Genomic DNA, 19,033 nt, shown 5'->3' on the forward strand with positions numbered 1-19,033 from the left:
TTTCTTTATATGCATATATATCAGTAGGATTCGTATTAATAAGATATAAACTAAAGTCACAAAAATTATTTTCAAGTGTTTTTCACAACAGGAATATTCAAGTAATGAGCATATATAATACTTATAACTGAAGCATCTAAAGTGATATATTCTCATCAAGGTGTCTGCATAAAGCATAGCACTCTGATTTTTAAAGTTACTCTACGACTTTCACTCTAAACGGGAATTCCACACAGAAAAGCCAGCATGGATAGAAAGCAGATGGAAACCAAAGCACAATCTTACATAAATAAATGATGGTTAATGACTTGCCAGTCTCATACAGAGCTTACATGTTTTCAACATGACTGTACAGTCTGATAGCAGCTGCTCTGAGGACACACAAAGCTGTGTCAGTGTGCCAGCTCAGCCTGAGGTAGTCTCAAGTGGGACGAATGTAAGTCGATGCCATTGGAGAGTCACTTTACCTCAGGCTTCCTTTCAGATACACTCTGCTAGTGTAGGGTTAGTCACCATGCTGAGCATAGGGAGACCTTCCTCTTGGCAGCCCGTGACAGACTCTTTGTCTTCTGCCTGGGCCGGCCATGGCCTTTTGCACAAATTCATCTCCTCTTTCCGTTCCCAAATCTCAGTTCCTAGATTTTGGATGGATTTCAGGTTCATGCCAGCTGATCATGGAGCTGGAGGCACATGGACATTCAGCTCATGGCTGGCCAGAGGGAGGACTTGTGTTGGTGGTACTGTGAAGTTCCCCTCCCTGGGGACTAACTGCTGTAAAGTCATGTCCAGACTTGGAAGTTTCTCCCTCCTTTCTCCCTGCTCCCACCTGCCAGGAGGCAGGGAGTGGGGAACAAAGCCTGCCACCCCAAGGGCACTTCCCAGGACCTGAGGGGATCTCCCCAGGAAGGGACGGGATTTGGGACTGACCTGGCTGGCTCAGGGTGACTCTCAGCCTCACTGCTCCTGCAAGTCAGGCTCTGTCAGGGAGAGAACAAATTCCAGTGATCCACAGCAGGCCGGTGCATGGAGCTTTGCAGCAGTATGGGGAGACAGACACCCATTTTCCAGCCCACTTTCAGATCTCATCATTTAATCGTGTGGACATACCTGCTGCATCTGATGGTCTCTGAGAAATATTAAATCTTGCTGAGTGCTGAGACTTAATCTGATGACCAGCCCACAGATAAATGGCTACTCAGTTTGTCCAACAGCTTCCCCCCTGTTTTAGACTTTGTCAGGAGTCCCTGGAAACCTGTGAGGAAACTCCTGTCAAATGCCACAGGCTTTGTATCAACCTTGTTGCACATCTCTGCAAGCGTTGCTTGTTGTGATATTTCTGTTTGTCTCAAAAGTTACTTCTCTTTGCAGTGTGATGTGTTGGATCAGAATCTGTTAAACTTCCTCCCAGAACAAGAACACTCAGAAATTTATAAGATGTTATCTTCTTGTATGCTTATGACAGATTCTGCCTCATCGGATTACCTAAAAAGTAAGTTTCATTTTATCTTCTCTAGTAAATGAGGAGGATAAAAAATTTTCTCACAGAAAGAGTTTTTTATGTCATGTGCAATAAAAAAATTAGGTTTATAGCCTTTCAAAAATATCTTGCCACCTTTGGTTCTATTTTTAAATGAAACTCTTTGCCTTTATTTTACCAGGCTAAGACTACTTGCAATTATGTTAATTATTAAATATCATATCATTTGAGACACCTAAGGAAAATAGGTTAGCCGATGGAAACTGAGAGTTCACCTGAGACAAATCACATCTTAATTGATATTTCAGCCTGTTCAAGTAAGATGTTGTTCAGAGATAAGCTAATGTGGCATACCTTTGGTTTACCTTATAGTTGAAAAATACCTCTAAAACCATTGTCATTCTTTTTCAAATTGAATTTTGTTTTTCTTAGAAATGTTTTTACTTCTTTGGCCTTACTCAGTCTAGGAGGTAAGCTGTAGAAAACCAGAAAACACGCAATACTGTAAGATGTCCAGCTGCTCAATCTACTGTATCATACAAAACCTGCAGCTGATAGCTAATACGCCAAAGTTAATTTAATAGATATTTTGAGGTAATTAAGCATAGTTTTCCAACACAAGATGTAGAACAGCTGTGACTTGTGAGAAGCCTAAACAGAAAAAAGCAGTAAGTGAAGGACCCAGTTCTCTCTGTTGCTACGCCGAGGCTGTGGCTGTGTAACTCCTGTGATGAGGTGGTGTCAGAGAAGGGCGAGTCATTCTCCGAGGCTGTCCCTGAGCTGCAGGCAGGCCTGTGCGCAGCGCTGAGCAACCTGCATCCCTGCAAGGCGCTCCCTTGCGGGGGCTCTGATCCTGCAATGTATAGCACATCGGTGTTGAGGACTCCTGAGTGGTAACAAGCTGCTCTTGTGCTGCCAGGTGCAAGATTGGGGTTGGAAGACACCATTGGTTGTGTTTAGCTTAAATAGTATATTTATTTCTTCTTCTTCTTCTTTTAACAATCCAGCTGACAATGAACTAGAGTTTTATTGTCATCTTCTGAGAGGAAGTTTGAACCCAAAGGAATTTCCAACATATGAATACATAAAATTTGTAGGAAATTTTCGGTCTTACAGCAATGGTAAGCTTTAATTGTTGTATAAATGTTACTTTAGCTGTGTAAAATAAAATATAAATATTGCTCCATTGAACAAGACAGGCTCTTAACTGACAGAACTATTTTTAACATTACGGGATAAATTTTGCTTCACACGGATCTCGTGGCTGAGTTGCAATAGCTGGATGAATACATGTGATGAGTGAAATTGTGTTAGTTGCTTTTATTACTGCCCTTCACTTGCAGTGGTCCTGGACTCTGGGTAAGTTTGCAAATAATGATGGCTTTAGCAGAGGGTTTATTTGTGCTCACTAATACTGTGTGCTAAGACCCCACTTATCAGCAAAATTATAATCTTGCTACTTTATCTGCTGGTTTACATTAAACACAAAGTCTGTGCCAGAACTGATAACCTGCCAAATCTGCCTTCTCACCTTCTCTGCAAAATCTTGGGGAAAGGCAGCCATGCCACGTGGCATCAGAACGGCTGAGGACACTGCCACCCACCTCCCTCTCCAGCTGCCATTTTGCATTCCTCACCAGCACTGCAGAATCCAATACTCTCCAAAAAAAGGGAAGAAATGCAGTCAGCATAGTCACTAATGCACCACAGTCAGTCCAGGAAAAGCATCTTTCAAGGGATGAAGAGCAGATTTCCACCTCACCCGTTCTCTAACAAACAGATTGCTGCACGGCCATTAGTGTCAGAAATGACATACTCTTTTATTACTTTCCTTCTCCTGCCTGCCCAAGTTTGCTTTAGTTACTTGCCTGACTGAACTCCAGAGTGGCATTTCCAAAGTTGCTGGTATTGTTCCAAATAGGTCATCCTCTGCAAAAAAATTCCCCACCGTGCTTTCCAAAAACTGCACGCCACACTGTGAAAAAAAGTCCCTGTCCCCATTTAACTTTCTGCTTTTGCTCCACATGACTAGAATAGAAACCTGCGTGCAGGATGGAGATATGTATTTCTTGTTTGGTGCCATCTGATTTGAGGCTCTATTTGTATAAAAAAATGTAGCTGCCTGTATGCTTTCTAGTTTGAATGAAGTGAAATGCGCCTGCCTGACAGACGCGCACACCAAGCTGTTCTGTTTTCTAGAGCAGAAACCGGATTTCAGGTGCTGACTCATAAGGATACATTTCTACCAGGGGAATTTCTGATCCATTTTCTTCAAGGATTTTCAGCCTTTTATTTTGGCACAACCTTAATATTGCCCCCTTACCCATTAGAATTTCACATCCCAGCAATTTTATTAGTGGCTATTTCTCAGAAGAATGATAAAACTTACATTACAGATATCTTCCCTAGCTTAATGCATAGAAACTAAATGGGAACATATTGATTTCAGAAGACACCAAATCATTTTCCAAAGATCCCATCTTAATAGCTTTCAAACAAGTCATGTGCTTTCTGCTTCACATTTTTTTCCCCTTTGTGCCACTTTTTTCTAAATCTTCCACTTTATTTTGTCTCTTCCACTTTCTTCTCATCTCTGCTGCAGTCTGACCCTCTGAGACAGGAAGGGGACAGCCTTAGCCTGGCTTTGTGAGATCGTGCCTCCTGGCCCTCTTGCCATGTGACTTCAGGTTCGCCAGTTCAGTGCAGAGCCTGACGGAAATGCTTCACCTGTGCTTGTCCAGAACTGCTCCCCTTTGGCTGGGAGTCACCCCCATGGCTGCCTCCCAGCAAAGGTGGAAGGAAGCACACCAGACTCACAAGTAGCAGCAGCAAACTCTTTGCTTGGGGCTGATACCCTTGGCTCACAGGGTGAGCAGCCAGAGGAGGGCACAGAACTCCAGAGAGGCTGTTGTTGGATCAGCCAGGGTCCTTGCACCAGCCAGCTGCACCCTGAGCAACGCATGGGAGAACCAGCTCAAGTGAGCACCATATGAACACAGCCACCCTTTGGGCAAGCCACCCAAGGGCTGGGGTGCTTTGGCACAGGGACTTGTGGCACAGACAACTTTGAGCATCTGGTGGGTGCGGTAGTGGGCTGGGTTCTTGCCTCTGCTTGGCCCACAGTTATCAGGCACCATCCCCCCAGCCCATGCACCTCAGGGCTGTCACCTGTTGGACCTGATAGTAATTACCCCCTTTTCCTCCTGTTAAATAAATACCCCTTCTCCAGTCACCTGTCTTCCAGGTGTGAGGCCAAGTGGGCAAGAAAGAAAGTGGTGGGAAGGGCAGTGGGAGAGACACGTATCACTCAGAGGAGCATTTGTCCTATATGCATAGGATCAGCTGGCCCAAATCCTGCTTTTTGGAGGTGTTTGTGAAGGAAAGATTCTAAGCTAAAGATAAGAAAAGAGTTAGCTGGGGGAGAAAGACAGAAATTGCAAATTAGGCTTAATTAGCAGGAGACATTCCTTATGAATGTATTGAAGAATGTTTTTCCCTGTAGCTTTTCACAGCAGTGGAAGTGCGAGCATGTTTTTACACATGGGAGACTGATACAGGATGTTCTTTAAATACAAATCTTGCCATTCCTTTTTAGCTACCCAATGCCAACTCCTACCTTTGTTTCCAATGGTTTGCTGAGCATACTCTGAGCCCACTCTGCCTGCGTGTTCCTGCCAGAGCGATGCCAGAGCCTCTGTGGCCAGGGAAGTTCTTTTATCCCTGGGCAGGCTGTATCCTATCAGGATACTTAGCTATTCCATTGTCATTTATGTAGGGTCATAACAGCAACAGCCCTAGTAAATCTGTCACCATTCCTTCTCATTTAACCTTTGCTAATGTTTTTAAGAACTGGTAGGTCCTCCTTCACCCCCTTTAACAGAAATGTCACTATCTTTATTCTACTTCCACATAACCTTTAATGTAACCTCCTTTGAATTATCATCTTCTTAGGCTTATTTTATTATTGTTCATTGCTCATACAGTGGTGGTGCTTGGGGCAAGGGGGTCATGCACGTGGATTCGCAGTCACCTTGCCCCCCTCCTCCTTTGTACCTTCTCCATTGACTGCATTGTGACTTATGGCTGAGAACATCATACAGGGATGGGTTTGAATGGATTAATTTGAAGGACTGTGGCTTAGAAAGCCAGTTAGGGCCTTAGCTGCTCTCCCTAACTTTAATGGGAGCTCTGGGGCTTTAAATGGTGTTGTACTGAGATGCCAAAGATTTTTTTTTTGATGCTAAAGTAGAACAAACACCTGATATCTGTCAAGGGGACTTATCACCAGAATTGCCGTCAGGAAGCTAGATCACACACAATCTACACTGAACCCATGCTACTCCTGCAGAGGAGCAATCACAGGCATCTTCACTGATCTCAGAAGAGGAAAGAACATGCATGTACAGGGCCCAGAAATTGCTCAGGAAAGCTCTCGTAGTTCACAGCATGTATTCAGTCTTTCAGGAGATCACTGTCCCTGGAGCTCCTGGGCTCAGGTATAGCTGCAGGCTAGAGGAGCTGCACAGCCCAGTGCCAGGGTTAACAACAGCATGCACACTTGGACTGGTCCTGGGGAGTCAGTACTCTGCAACCCCTGCTGCAGAACATTTCTGCAGTTGTATCTACACCAGGGACATGACACGAGCTGCCTGCACGAGTGAATCCCCATTGCATCGGCTGTGCCCAAGCGAGAGCAGCCGACCAGCGAAACAGCAATGCAAGCTGTGCAGAGCGCCTGCATGAGTCACTGGCTGTGCTAAATCATATACAAGAGATTTGATTTTCCATTTGGGAGGATTATATAATCATCATTAATTAAGCTTCAATGAGAAAAGCAGGACTGTAACCTGAAGATTCAGTAATCCCGCGAGAGGAGAGGAGGCGGCCCATGGGCCACTCAGACAAGGAAGGTAGAGTTTCTTTCTGTTTCTGCGAGAGATGCCTACTTGCTGTCAGATCATCAGGGTTGTTTTTGGGCTTTTTTGCAAATAGGAACTCTGTCCAGTATTTTTATATATTTCAGGTTCTGGGTCTGTAGCCCAGATTTTAACGAGAGACATGAATGTCTGCAAACATCTGAGGGAGCCAAGTGCATCACTGTACCTATTGCCCAGTAGTGCTTGATAAGAGAGAGAGTCATATCAGCATCACCAATGAATAACGCAGTGGCTCACATCCTGTCTTGCCTGAGGGCTGAGGGGAAAGGCAAGTAATAAAGGTAACCCTCCCCAAAAGTCCAAGGAAATGCTCAGCTCCTGATATAAAATGTCAAATTGAGTGAGAATAAATTATTTTACAAAGCCGCTTAATAGCTCACTCTGATAAGAAATGATAAGGGGGACTGGATTTATCCCTCCTGTGAAAATTGTTTGTACGTTTGTAAACAGACAAAGATCTCTCATAATTATATATCCAAATATTGGCGCTGGTATCCTCTTTCTGAAGTGACACACTTACTTAAAGACTCCTGAAAGGGACAAAACCAGAGTCCACACTTTCAAAGACTTCACCAATATAAAAAAGGACCACCAGCATCTTTTAGGTGATAGATCTGTCCTTTCATCCAAAATGCCTGAAGCTTTTCTCTTGAAGAAGAAGATAACCATTATGTGAAAGGTTTCCTAATCAAGTAATATAATATTATAGTGGAATTTAAAATTGTGCATTTTTGTTTCCAATTACATGGAAATTCAGGAAGTATCTGGTTACTGAATGCTAATAATAGCAGATACTCTACTGTTAGCTGATACATCTCTCAGATATTATAATAAACATCAAGAAAATTACTATGCTGAAGAGAAAAAAAATCTTAACTCTCAGAAAAAATATTGAATCTGAATTTGTTTTTAAAAGATATAAACAGTTTATACAGAAGATACATTGATCTTGAGCCTCCATAAGTATATGCTGAAACATCTGAAACAAGAATAACTCAATCCAAAATGAATGTTTTGATCAGAACCAAGAACCGCACGTTATTATTTTCTATTAACAATATCATAGAAGCTGCAGCTAACAATATGCAGCACTCATGCTAGGCTCTCTATGCGAGGAGAAGACACCATTCCTGTCCTAAGGAATCTACTTGGGATTCATATCAACACAGGATGGCCAGGGGAGAAACAGGAAGAGGAAAGAGGAGAGAGTAGATCAGAGTGGATAGGTGATGTATGGACACTGTCACTGTTACTCATCTACATAGCTACTGAGATCAGTCTGGCTTGCCACCAGCACTTTAGATTTCTTCATTATATCTATTAATTGCCAAATATTCTGTTTATCTATGGCCTGAATTAATTTATATGAAACAATTTTGATTTTATTCTGGTCTGTTTGGCTTGTATTTTTTGAAATCACTGTTCAGTTTGTTTGACAGCCACTAAGACTGGTTCTTTAAACATTAACATCTCCTGACAAAATAGGAAGGAGGGATTTCTTCTTTCACATGGGAGGTTTGCTATCTTAGGAAGATTATGTTTTACACATTCCAAGTTGAAGTAAGATGACCGAGCAACTGACTGCTGTACTATTATTAACTGAATGAAGTGGCATCTGGGTTTTTTTAAAACATGTTTTCATTCATTTCATGTGGCATGATTTCTACCCCTAAGGATAAAAATCCTTTTGTCTGTGATAGTTAAGGGCTTGGTTCCTTGTATATATTATTTATTTTCAACATTCTGTTCCTAGTGTCCTGGTCTTAAAAAACAAACAAACAAACAAACAAACAAACAAAAATCTCCATATAGGTAAATCAGTATCTTTCTATCTTATGAGATATTTGCAGGTATTTAATCCTTCTATGAAAGAATTTTGTGGTAGCTCTAGGAGCAGCAGGTGTGATAGGTAACCACAAGAACTATTAAAGTTCATGCTAAGGAGCATTAGGTAGCTGATATGTATGAGACAACTGTTTCACCTTTCTGATTATGTATTTAGCTTTGTCACATGACCTTCTGATTCCTTACTCAAGGTATTTTGTCTTGATCATTTAATTGTGAAACACACAGGCCCTCATTTACCCAAGCCCACCTGTCTATGGCCAACCTAACGTTTTCATTAGGCATCTTCTGACAAAAGCACTCCAAGCCCTATATTTGACTTAAAAATGTTAATATCACCATATCCTCAGGTTTGGTGCTATATTTTCTGTGGTGCTCTCAGAAAGTTTGCTACTGAACTTTGCTACCTCAAGATGATGTGTTTCTTTTAAAGAGACTTGGAGAGTCATAAAGTATGATTTTTCAGAAGGCATGTTTAAAAAGGTTATACCAGGATTGTATTTCTTAAAAATTTCATGTAATGATCTCTTTTTTTAACTACACTTCAAAATTCATCAATCAAAAAAGGTTGAAATTCACTGACCAGCTGCAAAAGCAGAGCAAAGCAGGCTGTGCAGATAGAGCTGTGGAAAGAGCAGATACCAACAACCTAAGTCAAGCAGCAAAATAATTCAGAAGCAAATGTGAGTGGTTTTTTTTCTTTCAGTTATTGTAGTTGTCATTTTCAGATGGAGATGTATTTTACAATGTGGTGGCTACCTGCCTGCATCATTGAGGCTTTTAATGCTCTGGACTTCGTCAAAGGCAGCTGAGTATGAGATGGCACAGTAGCTGTTCAAAGACAGGATAACTTCCAGCCAGGCCAACTCCGTCTCATCTCTTTGGGCTTATTCATTCACTGCTGCTTAAGTTCATCATTTCCATGTGTTGTGAGGAAATCCCAAATTACTGCCTAGCTGTCCTACACAATAATTACAGCATTTACCTGTTGGAAATAGAATCCTATTTTGTAAATGCTCCATTTGGGGATGTATTCTGCTCTCTTCTAAGTAAATGCCACATTCAGGGATATATTCTGCTGTCTTCTGGGAATATGTCTCAGGCCCATGGTTGTTTACATCCAACAGCTGACACAAAAAACCCATCTGCTCTCTTTGGTGTGACTCAATCTCCACTTCCTTCTACAACTGGTGTCATTTGCAAGCCCATGGTTTGCTAACTAGGTTAACTTATCATACCTGTGCTTCCGAGGCTAAATGTACTTACCTTACTTTCATGTCTTAGAGCCCAGACTGCAAGAATTTGCTACTGAACTTGGCTATTACAGAGAGAAACAGCCCCATTGGCTTCAAATGTCACAACATACTACATAGCAACCTTGGAAGTAACTTTTCACAATGCCCATAATGTGGGTTTATAGCATTTCCATTAATTTTTAAACGGGACTGGCTACATAAATCAACAGACTTGCACTAAACAATAATATCAGAGATGGACCAATAACTCTTTACTTAGGCTACTTATGTGTCCTGTAGATCTTAACTCTTCTTTTTTTCAACCTTTTGTGTTAATAATCCTATAGAAGCCCACATATATGCACATAACCCCAGGATCAGAATGGGAACACATACTCCTAGGAAGTCCCCAGAGCATGTGTGGTCTGTTGGTTAAAGGAGAATTTTGCCCATATTTTTTATCTCAATATCCAGTCAGCCATGCCCTCCAGACTCAACTACAAGAGAGGACTTGATCTCTGCAGATGTTCACATCTCTGCTGTCGTCTTAGATAAAGAACCTTTCTTTTCCTTTTTGGTGTAATATATATTGTGCACACAGTGGCCTAAACCACTTACTAACACAGGTGTGAATTCCACTCAGCATACTTCCTTTTCTGTCTCACACCCTGTTAGCCTTGTTACCAGTAATGTGTCAGTATTTTAAGGCTTTTAATAGGTTTAACTGGGTTCCAAAAGCACATGTGATAAGTTGAGACTTCTTCCATCTCTGCAATTTGTGTTAGGGAACAAAATCCCAGTGCAGAAGCACCCCAGGATAAAAATGGCTAGTTATCTACTCCCCACATAGATGCAAAGCTCTTCAATTGTTTTGCCCTGTGCAGAAGAAGAAAAACTGTCAGAAACTTCATAAAGATGGATATAGGAGCCTAATAGTAAGGAAAGATAATTTCATATTAGTATTAATCCCTATTAGCATTAAATTAGCTCATATTGGAGAACTCTGGCTGCTAGATAGTACCTTCTCTGCCCTCATGGGAGAAATTCGGCTAGGCAGGGCAAGAATCCAGCCCAGCTCCCACTGCAGCTTGGCACACAGTTTTCTTTCATAGCTGTGGGAGTGGGATTACCATCTCTAAACAGCTTGAACTTGGAGGAATAATTTGCATTATGTCATTCTAACACAGGACTGTGGGCTACTTTACAGCAATACATTCTTTTGGCAATGCAGCATGTCTGTGGCAGGAGGTGCAGGTAGGCTCTCAAAGCAGCTGGAGCTGTGCAATCATGAAAGACACAGATAAAAAAATATACACAAAATGTGTAGCCACATCACATCCAGTTTCTCCTTCCGCCCAGTGTTGGAGGAGACAGCAGGCTATCTGCAGACTCACTGGATGTGCCCATCTCTGGAAGCCAGTGCCATACATGGGGTCCCTTTTTCACTTCTTTAAAACAACGATAACTTGAGTATAGTGGGGACAGTTCTTTCGATGCAGAAGGGGAAGGCATTCTTCAGCAGCCAGGAATCACAAGCATCCTCTTGCTAGTTTGATGAAGCCTCGCTGGCTGTGGGCCCCGGTGTTTTGCCACTGATGACTTGACGAACTCTCTTCAGCTGTCTCCTTTGCCAACACTTTTTTTCACTACATCATGGAAGTTATGGTGCTAGGCATGCTGCAGCATATATTTTTTTTCTTGTGAGTGGTGAAAAAGAGCAATTGGATGCGTGGGGTTTTTTCCAGAAAACTGGTTTATGCTCTGTAGTAAGGTTTCGCCTTATTTTTATCAGAATTAACCTGTAAAATTCATACTTGAAGTTAAGCTCTGATGCCTTTCTGCCTAACATGACTGACTTGGATTTAAATATATGCATATCAGCTTTAAAAGCTTTTAGAGCACTTGTCTGAATAAAAATAATATTAGTACACTTGGAGTGTGCAAAATATTCAGGGAGAGTAAATCTTTCATGAGGCATGACTCCAGGTCCCATTTTTTTCCCTACCTAGTGCCTAACTCCACTTGCAATGGCTTTGATGAGGCTGTCCCAAGGGCTTACAGAACATCCCCAGGAAAGCAAATCTGCTTTGTTGCCACTGTTCGTTTGGCAACGCCTCAGTTTTTAAAGGTAAGTGCGCACCCTGGGTCCCATGCGTTTCAGAACTTCTCAAAACACTTTCAGACGGGGTGACACAGAAGGTTCTTAGTTTTGCTAATTGAACAGATTACAGATACCACATTTCATGCATAAAAATCCAGTGAAGAGGATTATCAGTGCGAGCCAGGACCTGTGGAAGCAGTGTCACTGCTGCCCCCATTGCATGGGAAATGGAAACCCTCCTTGCATTAGGAATTGCAAAGTCACCTTGAAATTTGGTTCCTCATTGCTGCTTTCTGTTCCTGTGATGGGACAATGTACAAAGGTCTCAAGGATCTTTTCCAACCTACTTAATTCTGTGATTCTGTGACTTTGTGATACAGATGACCACCAACACTTTCATTTGTGCTCCTCGGCATCTTTGGTGGACTACTGCTAGTTTCCCTTCTCCCAAGTCCTGGAAGTAAGATAGCTGCTTGTGGTTATAAGGATAGACAAACCAAGCTTGTGCCTAACACTGCTGTTCCATAACTAACAAATGTGAACTACTGCATCAGGTGTCCTGTCCCCAGCGTGTAAGAGATTTTTTAATGTCATTGAAATGTGATGAATATGAAATCACTGCTCCCTTGGCCTGGTTCCATTACTGCTCTGGAACTTGCAGGGCATTCTAGACTGATTCCTTACCCTGCAGGCAAGTAGAGTCCCTTCTGGGTAAGTGAGGACACTTCCCATGAATCTTAACCACAATAATTGTATTAGCAGAAGGGATGGAGTTAGGGTTCTCTGAGAACCTTAAACACAAATTCCCTTGTCCTTGGGTAGCTAATATCTCAAAATAAACAGGGAAACAAAATGGGCTACTCATGGCAATGAGCTGCCCAGTGCTAGGGAGGGAGCAGCTGCTGAACAGCCCAGAGAAGGTTTTAACTCCCACAAACTCCTGATCACCCATCTTCAGTTCACCTGCGTGACTCAACCCCGACTCTTTACTTCCTACTGTAAAATGAAGGTAAAATGTTTATCTGATCAGCTAAGGAAGACTGAATTAGCAATTTGGTTGCACACAGCAGTGTTTGCACCTTGAATTTTAGTGTATGTTCTTGGCATCAGCATGGATTTTGGCCTAAACTGGAGAGAGGGGGAGAGAGGAATTTAAGGTGTTTGTGAAGCCTTTTGCCTCTGCACAGCCAGAGACTTCAAACAACTTTGTCAGCATTGATATGTATCAAAGAATTGCTTGATGGCAGCACACTTCAGCTTGTTCTCTGATCCCAACAGGGTTTAAAACATCAGTGGTCTCTTCTGCCTGAGGGACAGCAGAGAGACAAGCAGCAATGGAAATGATGGGAAGGTGTCATCACCTGTGCCCTCAGGACAGGGGGATGTGGCATCAGGGAGCAGGGTAACAGGAGCATTGGGGGCCAGTGGGCAGGCTGTCCTTGCCAGTGGTGATGGAGACCCTCCTGCAGGAGGGACATGAAGGACACAGGAACCCTGGATGCCACAAATCCAGAGTGCTGATGCTGGCAAGTCCCAGGCCAGGAGCCTCCAGGCTGACTGGAGGCAGCTCATGGAGCTGCAGTTGCCCCTGCAAAGCACCCAGTGGGAGAGGAGAGCTTTGCAGAGGAGAGCTTGGAGTGGGCAGTGAGGTGGTCATGAGAGCGCAGCCAGCCCCAGCCCACGCACGGGTGTGCACCGTGCTGCCATCCTTCCCTCTACTTCCCGCCTCCACCCAGCAAGTGATCACCACTGACTGCCTCCTGATCCTCATCTCTCTGGGGCAAGGAAGTCCCACCTCACAGACAGCCCTGCCTCCCGTAACTCATTAATTATTGCACTTGTGAGCACTGAGGGCTGCTGTGAGTCTTAAGGGCCAGCTTGTTCGCTGTGGCAGTGAAGTGCAAGGTAAACTGACCACTTTTACCCACCTGACAGGTCCCATGGCTGGCTGCATGAAAAGGCATTTACTCCTCTGCAGCTACTGAGGGAGAAGCAGAGTGTCCCCCTTTCTGAGAGAGCTTGGAGGGCAGACATCCAAAAGGACCAGGCAAGGGTGGTGGGTATCTTTAGTAACACAGAGGGAGTGAAGCAAAACGTGGCAAGCCCTGGTGGGATCAGGCACAGGCTGGATGCTGGGAAAGCCCACGGCCATCACACCCCAGGCACTACTTCAAAGCCAAAAAAGTTTTGGCACCCTGAGGCACAGTCTCAGCTCTTAAGTACATGTGCATTACAAGTTCTTCTCCTTATCTCCTGCAAAAAATGTTGGCATTGATAAATACAATAGATTGCTCTCTGGAATTGCCAGAAAATGGGTGAATCCTCTGTTTTCTCCTCTTATGCACCATGTATTTATAGCTAACAAAAGCTAGATGAAGCGGAGGGGTAAAGCTCCAACTCTCAGTAAGTCAGTTTTCTCCATTGGACAGGAGATGTGCATTGTAGAAGAACCTCTAGAGGAATTCACATCAAGACACAGTCTGGAGTGGAAATTTTTATTCCTGGATCACAGGTTGGTGACAAGAAAAGCCCTGCTGGTTGTGTTTGGTGCTTTTCTACTACTATTTCACAAGTACAATTCTCTCAAGTAGTGTTCCATTTCACTTCTAAATCTCATGAACAGGAGGTTAGCCACCAAAATTCCTACAAAAGTTGATGCTTACTATTTTACATTTACATTTACTTTTGCTTTTATTTTTAATGGGCTTTTAAAACAAAAGGACTCTGTTTCTTCAGCTGAATTTGTGATTAGCTTGTTCTTGCTTCCTTTAAAATTATCAGCAGACCAAAGTATGTCACATGGCAAAATGATCTAATTATTATACAGCTGCAGAAATCCTTCTTTCCAAATCCAGTCATAGATTGCATGTGTGCAATTCCCACTGAGTTATGGAGGGAAAGTCTATGCTGGCCTGAGGCATCTGTGCTGGCAAAGGTACAAAGCAAGTGCCTCAGCATGCCACAGATGAGCTCTCCAGGCACCCAGAGGAAAGCAGCACAGATGATTTCCCCTCCTATCCTCCCAGACCCAGCAGATGATCACTTCCAAATGCTTCCCCACACATTTTCCCCTGTGCAAGGACTGCAGGAGCCATTGTAAAGCCCCTGACCAAGCAGCAGCCAGGGAATGGCTCCCTCACAGCAGGTTCCTTTGTAAAGATCCCTGAGAAGCTGAACTGCTTTCCACAATCACATTTTCCCTGAAGAAGGGATGTTGTCATAGTCTTGTCCTGGTGGGATGGTGCATGCCGGTATTGCTGTGCTAAGCTCGGTATCCCAGGCTCAAGGTGGGGGAAAGTCAGGATCCAGTCCCCTGAGGTGAACAACTGTACTCTGATAAGTGAAAGTAGATCTGGGCTGTTCCCTTCTCCGCATCAACATGCAGAACTGCTTGTTCTATGTTTTATGGCCTCGTGTTGTGCCCGACCACAGAGCACCGCCCATTATCGGATACTTGCCTTTTGAAGTGCTGGGTACTTCTGGCTACGACTATTACCACATAGATGACCTCGAGCTGCTGGCAAGGTGCCATGAACACTGTAAGTATCACGTGGCCCAGGTTCCTGCGAAGTCACTGGGACACCTCTTTTCAGTGAAATGTTTGGAAGGGGAGGTTCGACTCTTGCCTCAGCCTGTATATCTTGGCAGAGCTAAGACTGGCCCAATAGCAGACTGGGGGCACTGCAGCTGACTGGCATCTGGGGCAGACCTATCAAGCTCTGAAAAATACAGTTTTAACCTCTGTATCCCCAAAAGTAGTCAGTGAGGCTCACTGAATGGATAAAATATGCCAGATTTGACCCCTGTTGTATTAGTAAAGAATATGCAGGAATAGTTCAAGCAATTCTTGTGGATTATTTCCCCTAATGTTGTTCACTGTGTATTTGGGATTAGCTGTGATTATTTAAATACAGTCTATTAGGATTTAATTGAAAAACTCTTTCACTAAGTAAAGAAAATAAGGCAATGCTTTTCAAATATTTGCTTACAGAACTGGCTGTAACATTTCAGCTTACCACCTCTGCCTGTCTTAAAAGTATCCTGTCAACATTAGTTTTTATATGTTGACCTTGAAATATAGAAAGGGTAAATATGTGGATGTTTGGGAACCCCTTGAAATCACTGGGGAAAAAACGCAGAGATTAATTTGGTTGGTGAATCTTCAAAACTTTCAGTACACCCTGGTTTACTGTAGTTTGAATTCTTGTCAGTCTGGGAATTTTCTTTCAAATTATTTTTGTCTTTGCACGGTGTTATCTCCTATTCTTACCTCATTCTAAATCCATCTGCACACAATACTCATCTTTTCAAGCATTTTTATCCTGTACTTTTCTGCTCTAGAACTTAAGATGATCACTCTTAGAAAATAATCCCAGGTGTCTAATTAAGCAGTGTGTGATCAGCACATAAAGCAGGGTAAGATCTATGTTTAAACTGTAGCAGACACTAATTCATTAGTGTCCAAACTTAAGGTTAATTGTACTGTGTAGGAATGAACCATTCAAAGTGTCAGAAGAAGATACCTACTAATCATTAAGATTTTCGTTCTGTCAGAAGGCTGAGAGGAGCACTTACTCAAAATTGGTGCTTATACTCCTGTCTACCTATGACAGATATTTTTGTCACTTTTTTTCACATTTCATGTCATTTTCACGTTGGAAATTGTGCTACAAGCTGTTTGTGTTTTCTGCTGGCAGTGATGCAGTTCGGCAAGGGGAAGTCGTGCTGCTATCGGTTTCTGACCAAAGGACAGCAGTGGATCTGGCTCCAGACCCATTACTACATCACCTACCACCAGTGGAACTCCAAGCCAGAGTTCATTGTGTGCACACACATGGTGGTAAGGTATGGAAAATCCTATCAACCGGCCAGGACATAAAGGACAGTAAGATAAGAGCATCCTCATGTCTGCCAGCATTTTCTTTTAAAAATATAACATCATTTACATAACAAAAAATTAAAGGAAATACGGTAATTTTAGAAAAATTATCAGACTGAACCTTAGTTTATGTTAAGCTTAAATTTTTTTTGGTTTAGGGGCAGATGAACTATGGCATTTTTCCATTTTGTGCAAAAACAGAGAATAGACAGATTCCTTAAATATTCACTTCCTCTAATCCCTGTGTCGCTTTAAAAGAGATATGTAGAAGCTTTCCAATGAAGTCATAAAGTGGTTGTGGCATGTGAACTTGAACTTTATATATACTTCTTTAATATGCATCTTGACTTCAAGAAGATAAGAACAGACCAAAACCTGAAAATTAAAATACTCTCAAATGTTATTCAGTAGCATTTGGCTTAAGTCATTTTTCATCTGTTCATTTAACCTGTAAAATGTACAGTTATTTGTTCCTCCACACTCTTAAAGAACATCTTAAGAAATATAGCAGTTCCATGTTGATACATAGAATTGTGATTTCCATTCAGTTATGCAGATGTTCGGGTGGAGAGGAGACAGGAAATGGGCTTGGAAGAAGTGTCCTCAGAGGTTGTGTCCTCAGCACTAAAGGTACAATGAGAAAAGCTTTTTTCATGAATTCATGTAGTAATCACGACTTGTTCCTATGTTAACATCACCGAAGACTCCAGCATTGTCTTTCTCCAATGTTGATGGATTCTCTCAACTTCAGAATTCATTGCTCACTTGAATAATTTTGACATAAATTAGGTGATTTTATGAAAGGATAAACCTGGAGATCAGTAACAGCCACAAATTAAGTGGAACATGGGCAGGGGCAGTGTGAGATATCTCCACTTTTCCTTGCCAAGGTACTAGTTTAAAGATTCATTTATACACATTCTGGCAATCAGCCCTCTTGGCTACATCTCAGTGATCTCCTGAGGAAAGACAGCAAAGCTCCTCCTCAGTGCACGGCTGAGTGTCTCACAGAGGCTACAGTTGCTGTCACATCCAGCTGAACACAAAAGAAAGATTCAGAAAAACATTTGAAGGCACAAAATTACTATGGCAGTAGCTTACTATTTATTTCTAACTCAGTGATAGTTGTTTGTAAAATGCATTCATTTGATGCTGTTTGGAAGGGGCATTGATGCCTGTGTCCAGGTCTGATGCTGGCCTACCTGAGATTAGTTCTGCTCAAGTCATTTTAAGTCTGCCAAAGAGCTGGTGTGCAAACCAATGTTTCAGCTTTGACAGATGCAATAGCTATTCTTCTTTTCTGGTTTGTTTTAGGACAGTGGCACCAGCTTGGATCCTGAACAGCACTTTAATGCACTTGATATTGGTGCCTCAATCCTCAGCACTAGTCGGACACCCTCAGTGTCATCCAGGAGCTCGCCAAAATCCTCCCACACACCCAAGTCAGACCCAGCATGTGAGTGGCATTCCTGGGTTATGGAATTATTTTTAATTTAGCCAAGTTAAAGAATGTGTGCTTATATACCACAGCTGCTAATTCAACAGTAAATTATGAGGTATTGATGATATGCACTGACAGTGAAGTGCAAAAGCTGAAATGGTAATGTACAGGATGGAAGGTTCTTGCACAACCACCTAAATGCTGGAAGATGAGCAGTGGGATTAGATGTGAAATATGCTGTTTCAATCTGTTACAAAAATGAGGATTTTGTCTTTAGATTTGAGGGCACCCTTATGAGACTTCTCTAGACTTACATGAGTAATAACAGCCTGTGGATGATTCTCCTCTGGCCAAGATTTAGGATGCTCCAGTGTTGACTTGAGTATACTCTTTCTGCTTCCCGGTCTGGAAAAAAAGCCAATGAGCTAACCTAAATTTACAGTTATTCAGCCCATATAAAAGGGAGTTCCAGCTGGTTTAGAACAGTTCATGGGTCCTTTTGCACTGCTCTTTGGAGCACAGAACCATAATCTGTCTCATTTACTTTTATCTTTGCCCAGACCCTCCTTATCAGTTTAATTTTACTGCCATTGAAGTCAACAAGAACAGCTTTGATTCCCACTGGAATTTAGCCAGGCCATTACAATTTCTACCCAGGTCTTGTCATATTACCCACTTCAGATGGGGTTGATTTCCAGTGTGTAAGATCTCACCGGTACTTTTCTTGCAGCTACACCAACAAAGCTGATTACAGAGTCTAACACTCCCGTGCCAAGAACACCAAGCACACAACAGGATTTATCCGTGCATAGACTCAGCCAACCTACTGCTCTTCAGGTAACTTGACTAGGAATCATGGAAACAGGCAGAGGGTGTAACAGCATGTGCCACATACGCAGCTTAGCAATTAAAAACAACTTACACAGAAGCCATGGCATTAGAAGAAACCTAAAATTTAAAGGAGCCAAACTTATAAAGTTTTGGTTTGTTTTGTTTTTAACCTAGGTTTCTTTGCCTTCTCAGCTTCCATGTGAGCTTCTCCCACAGCAGTTGCTGCCTCAAGCAACTCTGCAAAATCAGCCTGCACCTCTGGCACAGGTTAGTTGGGGATTTGGAAG

The 19,033-nt window shown here is 42.5% G+C and overlaps 1 protein-coding gene across 1 annotated transcript in view; it reads left to right on the top strand.

Moving 5' to 3' along the window:
- NPAS2 (neuronal PAS domain protein 2) overlaps positions 1 to 19,033 on the top strand; it is a gene marked incomplete at both ends in the record, with an annotated part of 104,407 nt that overhangs the window by 67,503 nt on the left and 17,871 nt on the right. Inside the window, 10 exons of the mRNA XM_082279479.1 lie at positions 1,369 to 1,489; positions 2,485 to 2,598; positions 11,504 to 11,622; positions 14,025 to 14,107; positions 15,028 to 15,134; positions 16,293 to 16,440; positions 17,023 to 17,104; positions 17,789 to 17,930; positions 18,646 to 18,752; positions 18,921 to 19,013. Coding sequence (XP_082135605.1) covers positions 1,369 to 1,489; positions 2,485 to 2,598; positions 11,504 to 11,622; positions 14,025 to 14,107; positions 15,028 to 15,134; positions 16,293 to 16,440; positions 17,023 to 17,104; positions 17,789 to 17,930; positions 18,646 to 18,752; positions 18,921 to 19,013 — 1,116 coding nt within the window. The remainder of the gene's footprint in view (positions 1 to 1,368; positions 1,490 to 2,484; positions 2,599 to 11,503; positions 11,623 to 14,024; positions 14,108 to 15,027; positions 15,135 to 16,292; positions 16,441 to 17,022; positions 17,105 to 17,788; positions 17,931 to 18,645; positions 18,753 to 18,920; positions 19,014 to 19,033) is intronic.

This window comes from Coloeus monedula (genome assembly GCF_965178545.1).
Source record: "Coloeus monedula genome assembly, chromosome: 3".
NCBI classification, from domain to species: Eukaryota; Metazoa; Chordata; class Aves; order Passeriformes; family Corvidae; genus Coloeus; species Coloeus monedula.